This window comes from Vanellus vanellus (assembly GCF_965231255.1).
Source record: "Vanellus vanellus genome assembly, chromosome: 19".
In the NCBI taxonomy this organism is placed as follows: domain Eukaryota; kingdom Metazoa; phylum Chordata; class Aves; order Charadriiformes; family Charadriidae; genus Vanellus; species Vanellus vanellus.
The window spans coordinates 4,529,102-4,539,023 of NC_138924.1; the positions used below are offsets into that span (position 1 = coordinate 4,529,102).

At 50.4% G+C, this 9,922-nt stretch overlaps 2 protein-coding genes across 2 annotated transcripts; one reads left to right on the plus strand and one right to left on the minus strand.

Moving 5' to 3' along the window:
• The first annotated feature begins 922 nt into the window (after positions 1-922).
• Positions 923-6,136, plus strand: C1QBP (complement C1q binding protein). Its single transcript, XM_082492963.1, has 6 exons — positions 923-1,193; positions 1,673-1,823; positions 2,261-2,348; positions 3,264-3,359; positions 4,268-4,390; positions 5,705-6,136. The coding sequence occupies exons 1-6, from the start codon at positions 941-943 to the stop codon at positions 5,852-5,854; spliced, it is 861 nt and encodes a 286-aa protein (XP_082349089.1). The 5' UTR covers positions 923-940; the 3' UTR covers positions 5,855-6,136.
• Positions 6,137-6,765: 629 nt separating this feature from the next.
• RPAIN (RPA interacting protein) lies at positions 6,766-9,871 on the minus strand (the record flags this gene model as incomplete). Its single annotated transcript, XM_082493098.1, has 7 exons — positions 6,766-6,983; positions 7,550-7,684; positions 7,804-7,867; positions 8,082-8,196; positions 8,739-8,802; positions 9,356-9,544; positions 9,794-9,871. The coding sequence occupies 7 exons, from the start codon at positions 9,869-9,871 to the stop codon at positions 6,954-6,956; spliced, it is 675 nt and encodes a 224-aa protein (XP_082349224.1). The 3' UTR covers positions 6,766-6,953.
• Between the last annotated feature and the right edge of the window lie 51 nt (positions 9,872-9,922).

The window sequence follows — 9,922 nt, forward strand, 5'->3', positions numbered from 1 at the left end:
AAGGAGGGGATGGGTGTTTATTTAGAACTAATTTGTATATTTTTCGCAAAATAAAGAAGCGATGGCAAAAATCCAAGTCCGGTGCGTTGCTTTGTGAGACGCGAAAGCTGTGTGGACGGAGGAGACCGTCATAGGATGTTCGGGTATGAGTCCCAGCGTTTTCAGTTCTTGCGGCAGCGTCTTCGTTTTAAGCTGTCTGGGCTGTCCGTGTGCCGGTGTTAAAGATGAGATGTCGAGGTGGGGCGGTGGGTCTGTGCCTGGTGTGCAGAACACACCCCGTCAGTGCTCCAACGCCGGGGTGGAGCTGGGAGTGAAAATCACAGACCTTCGACGCGAGGGGGGCGGTAGCGCTGCCGTGGGGGGATGTCATTCTGCTGCTATGGCCTCGTGAGCAGCAATGGGCCTTTTGTGCTTCTGCTCAATAGAGAGCAATAGTGCCAGCTTTTAGACAAAGAGAACGCTTTCTGCTAGGAAACAGTTTGCCTTGGTCGATCTTCCCTCTAAAATATTTATTGCTAAGGGAGTTAAAAAAAAAAAAAAATATCACTTTTTGTTTTTCTGAGTCATCAGCCGATGTCTTGCCCGGCAGCCGGCCGTCCCAACTGCGACCGGGGCGACGCAGCAGCGAAGCTTTCGCCCTGCGCCCTGCTGTTCCTTGGTGCAGCTGAGGGAAGCACCAGCATTTCCTCCACACCCCTAAAGCTTCCTCTGCGCCTTCACCGGTGCGGGAAGGGCGCCCAGTAGCAGTGCTCTGCTTTTTAATTTTAAGTTAAAACAAGAGTGAGCGACCCCGGGTCTCCTTTCTGCCGGGGCCGGGACTCGAACCCGTCTCCCTCCTCTCCCCGCCGCGGGGGCCGCCGGGACCGGAAGCGGGGCGGGCGCTTCCGGGGCAGGCGGTGTCCTCTGCCCGCCCCGCCCCGCCGCCCTCTCCCGCTGCACCATGCTGCTCGCCCGGGCCCTGCGCGGCGCCGCTGCCGCCGCCCTGCGCCCGCCGCCCCGCCGCCTCCTCTTCTCCTCCTCCTCCTCCTTCTCCTCTCCCCGCGCCCTTCTGCCGCCGCCCGCCGCCGCCGCGCCGTCCTTTGCGCGCTCGCTCTGGCAGCTGGGGGGCGGCGGGGGGCGGACGGCGCTGCTCCGCCCGCGGCGGGGCTCGGCCGGCGGCGTCTCCTGCGGCTGCGGCGGCCTCCACACCGAGGGTGAGCGCGGGCCGGGGAGGGCCCTGCGGTGAGGGGAGCGCGGAGCTCGGGGCGGGTTGTGAGGGGACCCCCGGGGGGCGTTGTGAGGGGACGGAGCGCTCCCGCCCTTGGGGCACGTGCCTTTCCCCTCCACCCCCCCGGGCAGCACGTGGCGGCGGGGGAGGGGCTCGTCCTGCCCCCGGGCCTTTCCTTAATCCCCCCCTTCCTTAAAGCCCTCTCTTTCCTTAACCGTCCCCCTCCTTTCCTTAACCCCCCTTTCCTTTACCCTTAACCCCTCCATCCTTTCCTTCTTTCCTTAAGCCCCTCGTCCTTTCCCTACCCCCCCTTTCCTTAACTTTCCCCCATCTTTTCCTTAACCTCCCCTCTTTCGTCAACCCCCTCCATCCTTTCCTAAACCCCCCCTTCATTCTTTAACCCCCTCTCCTTTCCATAACTCCTCCCCCATCCTTTAACACCCCCACCCCCTCCTTTCCCGCCAGGCGACAAGGCTTTTGCGCAGTTCCTGACGGATGAGATCAAAGAGGAGAAGAAGATCCAGAAACACAAATCCTTGCCCAAGGTGTCGGGGGGGTGGGAGCTGGAGGTCCACGGCACGGAGGCCAAGCTGGTGCGGAAGATCGCTGGGGAGAAGTAAGTGTGGCCTTCAGAAGGATTCACCCGGGCGAGCCCGAGGGGCTGCAATAATCACCCCATTTCTCCTTGTGCTCGCGTTATTTTTATTGCTCTCTGTCCCATCTATGCAAACTGCACCCCGCAGAGCCTCTTCATTTTACCACCTTGACCCCAAGACCCTTATTTTTTTTTTCTACACAAGTTTGCTCCTATATTGTGCGTTGCGAAGTTTCACGCATTTAAAATAACAGTTTATAGTCTTAACAAAACTTGAAAGACGCTCTTTTGTTAGAGCAGTTGGAGGAAGCCAGCTGCACTCGGGCGTGGGTTTTAAACTGCAACACGTGTCTTGTTCAATACCAGTAATACTGTCCCCACAACAAAAGCTTCAAATAGAAGAAATTTTGCTGGGTATTTGAGTGCATTCAAAGTAACAGCTTCCGTTTCTTTTGAAGGATAACGGTCACGTTCAACATCAATAACAGCATTCCACCCTCAGCTGATGAAGAAACACAAGATGATCAGAAATCTGATGAGCAGGAGGTAACTTAGTCTTGATGTGCACTTCAGTGATGGGTACACAGAGGGAAGTTAGACCCTTGGCCTTCAGCGTTAAGGGCTTTTTTACTCTCTCGCTTGATATTTGGACGCATTAAGTCACCGAATGCAGATTTTTCTGGGTTGGCTGTGACTTTCCTCTCTACAGCAGAAAGGCAGAGCTGGGTGAGAGGGCTCAATGAGGAGAAATGAGAGGAACTTGGGTATCTCTTTTGCCTGTGCAGCCTCCTGCAATAAATACTGCCTTTTGTACTTGGCTGGTGTAACTTGCGGTGCTGGGAGGCAGCGTCAGTGAAACGCAGAGCTATTCCACTTGTGTGGTTTTGTTGGTGAGAAGCATCTCGCTCCTGTTTAATAAGACGGAATACCTGTACAAACTATAAATGAGCAATATAATTTGAGGCAGATGGCTTCATCTGCAGTGACACTGATTTCAAACAAATCAGGAATGCAGCTGCTCTGTGTGTAGCAGTTAAATTGCGCTTTCTGAAGGGTGGTATTTATTCCAGTGCGTTGCACTCAGCTGGGTGGGATGATACTGGGGACACTTACACATTGCTTCCCCTCCCGGGCGTGCCTGTATCCGCTGAGGAGGTGCGGTGCACTTGATCTGCACACCTGTGTGTGTGTCTGGCAGTCACTCTGCCGTGACGGAGGGCAGGCACGACTGGCTCCTGTGCTCAGAACAATCTGAGTCTGTTGCCAGTTCCTGTCACTTTGGAGGGACCCAGGGTCCAGGTGAGCCACAGGCTCTCTGCGCTATCAGGGGATGGTGGATGCTCCCAGAAAGAGGGTGACAGGGAACGACGTGCGCTGGCTGGGCTGTGTTGCTGGGCTGTACTGTCATCACTCTGGCTCCTGTTCAGACTCCAATGCTGATGCAACTCTTCTCTTATTTAGCCTGATCTTACATCAACTCCAAACTTCGTTGTGGAAGTAATAAAAGATGACACAAAACAGACCCTTGTTCTCGACTGCCATTATCCCGAAGACGAGGTGAGTATCAAACTGGTCGTGTGTCAGCCGTAGCCGGCTCTGGGCTGTGACTCAGCATGTGTTTCCTGCTTGAGTGTAGTGTAGTTGTGCCGCTGTGGAATCTAACTGCTTTTTACAGTCTCTTGCTTTTTGGAATTGGCGGAAAACCCTGTCTGCTCTTATCTCTCTTTTTTTTAAACACAAAGAAAAAGGCTTGGTGTTTGCAAGAATGCACTTTGGGGAGGAGATGTTCCATTGCATTCCTCACATCCTGACCTGGTGTTTCTGGTCGGCTGCTTATTGCCCAGTTCATTGAATTACGTTAGAGGAGGGAGGCATGGCTTAACTTGAACAGCGTGGCAACTTAAGAGGGCTAAACAAGAATGGGCAAAACGAAATAGATTTAATACAGTGTGTCAGTAACTTGCAAATCTCACTGTAGTGAGGTGTCACAAAGAGAAGTAGGGCTTAACGAAAAAAGGGGTGGGGGGGACACGACATAGAATTGAGAGCTTTGGCTCAGACTGATCTTTGTGGTTTATTTTGTAAACCTTAACAGATCGTTTATGCAGCCAGTCCTGGCTGACAAAGGTTAGACAGACGTGTGAAGATTTAGAACCACGCTGAAGAGGTTTTTACATCTTTGTAAAAATCAGGCTGCTGACTGATGTCAGGTCGCTGCTGGTAGTTTGACCTCTTTGGGGATCTCCTGCAGTCTCATGCGTGGCTGTGCTTGTCTTCACAGGCACACATTGAGAGGGAAGAGGCACAGCGCAGGCACGCGTTAAAAGGGGAGAGGCACAGCTTTTGCACCGGTCTTGGGGGTTTGCCTGCAGTGTAATAGTCCTAACTTCAGGATGAGATGGCTGAAGGCACCCAGTAGTTAGAGCTAACATGTGTCTCGCATCTCATCTCATCTCCTTTTCCAGGTTGGACATGAGGGAGAGGAAGAAAGTGATATTTTTACAATTCGGGAGGTCAGTTTTCAGCCCACTGGAGAATCAGATTGGAAGGACACCAACTACACCCTCAATACGGATTCCCTTGACTGGGTAAGTGCTGCTAACACGGCCATAGGCTGCAGAGGGCACTTGGCGTACCTCGCTTGGCTCCCCATTTGCTCTGGAGTTATGAGTGAGTCCTGTCCCGGCGCCTGAGGCGGGGGATTCCCCTGCTCTGCCCCATGAGAAAGCAGTTCTGCTGCCAATGGAGGGTTATTGTGTGGTCCCAGCCGTTGTGCAGTGCTGGTGGCATTACTGGCAGTTAGAGACCAATACGCTGAAACTTGTTCTGTTCCAGGTTTTGTAAGCTGGTGATTTCCTAGCAGCTATATGGCATTTTAGAGATGCTTTGATGCTTGTTTAGATATCTTTCAATCTGTGTACGCATCTGTGTTTTCTGGGGTTTCCAGGTATGTTTTATTGAGGTGACACTAAAAAATCTTAAAAGCAGCCCATGCCCGAGAACCTGGCAACTGCTTATAAGTTCTCAATGCCAGGCTTTCAAAAGCTTAAATCTTAGTTGGAGGCTGTGTATCATATGATTAAAACTTTATTCCTAGAGCGTATCTATCTCTCTTTGGGAAGCATTTGTGTTAGAATGGGTTAGTATGCTCTAAAACATCCCACACTGCTTTTTTTTTTCCCCCTCTCTGAATTGAGACAGAAAATTAATTAAAAAATGTGTAGGATTTGTGATCTATTCAGATCATGAAAGTCCAAAATTAATCATTTGCTTAGTAATATTGGTCTGTGAAAGAAACCCCAAAACCAAGTAAGAAACACACAACAGGTATTAGCATCACCGCAGTAAGCAGTAATAATGAATCTGCTCTCCTGAGGAGTGAGGGGGGGAACCCACAAGCAGTAACGTATGCTGGTGTTGTAACAGTTACGTAGGATTAAAGAGAAGAAAAAAAAAAAAGGAGTTAATGATTGTAAAAGATACAGTCTCTCAAACAAATATTTGCATCAGACACCACCCTTTCCAGACACTGTTAAAGCAATTCACCCCCAAGGCCATAGTGCTACAGGGGGGACGGGCAGAGCTCAGTAGATGTAATCTTTGTCAGACTTTACCTGCTGACTCTTGCCGTCAGCTGATCATTTCCAGAGCACAGCTCATTTGTAATGTTGGGTTTGGGTTTATATGACAACGTTTGGATGAGCTGTTTCAGGTCCCCCTCCCTCCAAGTGTTACGCCCAAGGCCAGGTCTGCTGAGAAGGGGATGGGGAGCTGCCTGGTCTCCTGCAGGAGGTGGTCTCATCTTTCTGGGAGAAAGAAATGCCAACCACCATGGCACATCTTAAAAGCAGCCCATACCCAGCTGTGCTTTGCTAAGGAAGTTTCCTCTTCATTGCTTTCAGGCTCTGTATGATCACTTAATGGATTTCCTGGCTGATAGAGGAGTGGACAACACATTTGCTGATGAGTTAATAGAGCTCAGCACTGCACTGGAGCACCAGGAGTACATTAAATTCCTTGAAGACCTTAAAAGCTTTGTCAAATGTCAGTAGGTTACACTAGGAAACTTATCTTCAAGTGTGGGTATTCCACAGCACTGCTCCAGGCAGCAATACCCAAATATATCTTCACAACAGATGCAGAGTAAGTAACTTGGAATTTGGAAATGAGCATCATGAGAGATTGAGGATTCTTGCTTGTATTTGGGAATTTGTATTTATGTTGCAATCCAGATCAAGGTCTCTAACATTACGGCCTGGAATTGCCTCACCCTATTTGGTGGTTTTTGTACAATTACGAATGAATGTGAAGAATAAAATTTGTTCAACATATCACTGAAAACTGGTGGTTTCTCTTCTTCCTGCTGTACCATTGCTGACCAGAGAGCTACCACAAAACTGATGCTGGTGTTTCCCTCTGCTGGTGCTAATACAGCTGCCTGCGGAGCTGCTGCTGCAGCAGCAGTGTGTGCTGGCCTGGAGTTTTCTCCAGGGAGAGCTATTCCAGCACCTCCAGCCACACAGTGTGCCTCTGTCAGAGGTGCGTCTGTAGGAGGGAGTTCGCTGGCCAGGCAGCACTAATTACAAATGGGAATCTCATTCCAGAAGTCTTGGCTGTCTGTATGTATGTTAGGGAGTAGAATTCAGGGTCTTAAACATTGTGTTTGAGGAGCTGTTTTAAAGAGGGATGTGCTGCCGCAAGCTGTTTTGTTAGTATTAATGTAGCTCTCAGAAAAATACCGCAGGGAAGCTGGGGCAGTTCAGTGCCAGTGGAATGACTGAAGGGCTGTGGCTCCTGATGTCCAAGGAACTGCTGCAGAGCAGCAGCTGCGGTCTTGTGCTCAAACCTGTGTCTCCAGTTGTTGCCTGAAGGTCATAGTAAGCTTGAACAGAAACCAGAGCTGAAGTCTAGTGTGCGCTGCGAGATCACCAATGCATTGTTAAAGATAACACAAAGGCTGGAATAAACTTAAGTATATTTATTTCAAAACATATACTGTGCCATTAAAAGTGCAGGTCAAGGCAGTACTACTGCCTCTTCAAGTATCTTTTTGACACAGCAGTTACAAATATATACATAAAAATACTAGCAGCTCTGGGTGGATTTTCAGTCTTGAAGTCCTTCCAGTAAAAAGGCAGCAGCCGAATCCACTTACAGCAAAATTGTCCAGGAATCACAGACCTTTACAAAAGGTAAGTAAGTCAAACAGAGAAGCTATAGCAATGTATAAGATGAATTATTAATGTTCAAAACTATTTAAAATGCTGTGCTCCTGACCCTGTCCTCACTGGGCCGGTACACACAGTGATCTTAGGTAAGCAGCAAAGCTAAAAACTTGCCAGCTGTAGCTCGAGTCAAAGGGATGGTATGTGTTTTCTAAGAGGTATGGGTGAGCTTTTTGAGGAGGCTTAAACTGAAGTAGTTTTTAAAACTTCTCTTCGTGAACCACTTACCCAACAGATACAAAACACACAAAACTTGCAAGTTGTTGGCTAAGGCATGAGAAAGGTAAGGCACTAAGTTTGACAGGTCCTTGAGAGATCCCCTAACCCAGCAGTTAAGGTGTGTAATTTGGCTCTTCCTTTTACAGTTACTGGTGGTCAAAAATAAAACCATTTCCAAGGGAGTTTGTGGAAAAACAGCAACACAAACCCCAGGGGGATCAATGGACTTGTGGTTTCTGCCCATGTAATCGAGCAGTGGATCCAAGCAGACATCCTTTCTAGGAACCTGACATTTAGACTCACCGGGCAGCTCATGAGAAGACTGGTTTCCTCCTCCATTCCGCTGGTAACTGTGAACTCAGGGTTGTGAAAGCACCTGTGACTGTGCTCTGTTACAGTGTTTTCTAGAAGTGACCGAAGCTTCCCTTCTGTCATACCCTGAGAAAAATCAGGTTAAAAGAAATCTTACACCAAAGTTGCTGTCTGAGGCTCAAAAATGCCTCTTTGCATCAGCTATAAGATGTCACATTTAACATGCTCCTCCCAGTGCAGCTCACCTGCGTGCTGATGTATAATCCACACTGGCAAAGAACCAAGTGATTCCTCACAGTCAGGTTATTCCTAGAAAGAGCATACAACGAGCATCATCACCACAACCAGAACAAAGGTAGATTTTAGCAAAAAGAAACCCTGTTAGATTTAAGAAATCGTTGGTCAGGTTTTTTTATTTTGTTGAAATTAACAGCAGCCTCTGCCCACTACTTTAGCCTGTTTCTAAGCCCAAACTGCTGTAGGGGAGTACAGAACCTCATTCCAATGCCATGGGCTTTCTTACTTTCTACACACTGGGCAGATGACCTTGTCGCTGGCATCCAAGCCATCAAGCATCGCGTTGAGACAGTCTTCATCAAACTGTAGACTTCGCTCATACTCTTCTATAACGGACTGTTCTGCAATAACACAGCAAAATACCCTCAGGCATCTGTTAGGCACTGAAGACAAAGCAGCACACGAGAAGCTGCTGGGCGCACGGAGGCTGGGGCAGCCACTAGTTTCTGACCTTTTGTTTCTTTGAATCAGATTTCTGTACTTGAGGAAATCATTCTTGTTAATCCAGTTTTTCCTATGGCTCAATCTTTAGCTAGTCTCAAGTGGGTGCCTTTCCATTTTCCAGCCAACAATTTAGAAGCTTTATGAATTGATTTACACAGGTTTCTACAGCTCTCAAACACCTCAGTGCTGTTTCTCTGGTCTCCTCTCTCATTAGCTTGTCACAGACCTTAAAATACTGCTTAAACTCTTGAAACTGTCAAGAAGGGTCTCAATAGAGACCCTAGGTCTCATTAGAGAGGCTACAGAGATTTCTAAGGAAGCTCTTATATATCACGTGGCTTAGAAGAACCAAGGAGTGCAGCCTCAGCGAGTTTGGATTACTAGAAATTCAGGACTATTATAAATCAAATAAGAGTGAGAAAACACGTAGAGAAATTACCTTGCAAGATCAATTCCTGTTGGATCTCTTCCAGTACTGCTAGCTCATCGGGGTCCTCTAGCATCTGAAACGTGCATCAGTCAGTGATTCTCCCATTCTGGCTACTTTCTCACTTAACTTCCAGCACCTGACTGAGCTGCCACTGCAACGTAAATTCATTCTGCTTATTCTTCTGTCTGGTAAATCTCTGTATTTGCAAAACCGTGCACTGTGTAAAGCAATCTATAATGTAATCACCTATGCAAAGCCAGCCACAATGGATCAGAACACAGCCTGCCCAAAAACTTGCTTTTTAAAACACTTAGTTTTATTCCCGTTCTCAGGAGCGGTCCGTGACACACCAGCTCTGAAAACCACAGATGAGGAACCCACCCTGTGCCATGATTCACACGCAGTTTGTGAAGGAAATAAGGAAGTTCCCCACTGGCGGGCCCAAAGGCAAGCACTTCCACAGCACCGCACCCCGTGCTATTGCAGAAGCAGCGGACACAGTGGGCGCTACCAGCTCCAGCTAGCTGAGGCTACAGCTGCAGAGCACCGTGTTCGATACACCTGCATCAGACACACAGCGTGTCGATGCTGGAGACCACCGCACCCGCCCCAGAGCGCGTACTGACCTGGGGCAGCCCCTCCTCGCCCCCGCGGGCCCGCGGGCTCTCCTGCGCGGCCTGCAGCCCCTGCCACTCCAGCTCCATCACCTCCTGCACCAGCAGCGCGCCCGCGGCCGGGCCGCACTCCCTCTCCCCGGCCTGGCGGTACCGGTCCAGCAGCTTCGCCCGGCTGCTCCTCAGCCTCTCCATGCAGCGCTGCGGGGGGAGCGGACCGCGCGGGGCCCGTTAGTGCCGCGCTGGGGTGGGAGACCGGGCCCGAGGGCCGCTCGCACCCCGCAGGGGTTTCACGGGAGCGGGGAGGCAGCTCCTACCGCGGGCAGGCCTCGACCAGCCCGCCACGGCGGCGCCGGGCCCGCACACAGCGGGACTGGGAAGGGGCCAGGCCCAGGGTGGGGGGAACGGGATGGGGCCGAAGGAGCGGGCAGAGTCCCCGGCGCCACTCACCCGGCGGTAGGTCTCCTTCCATGGCGGCGCGGCCAGGCCCTTGTACCGAGCTCGGTGCCGCAGCACCGGCGCCTCCATCACCCGCCTCGGGCCGCGGGGCACGCCGGGAAATGTAGTCCCGGCGCGGAA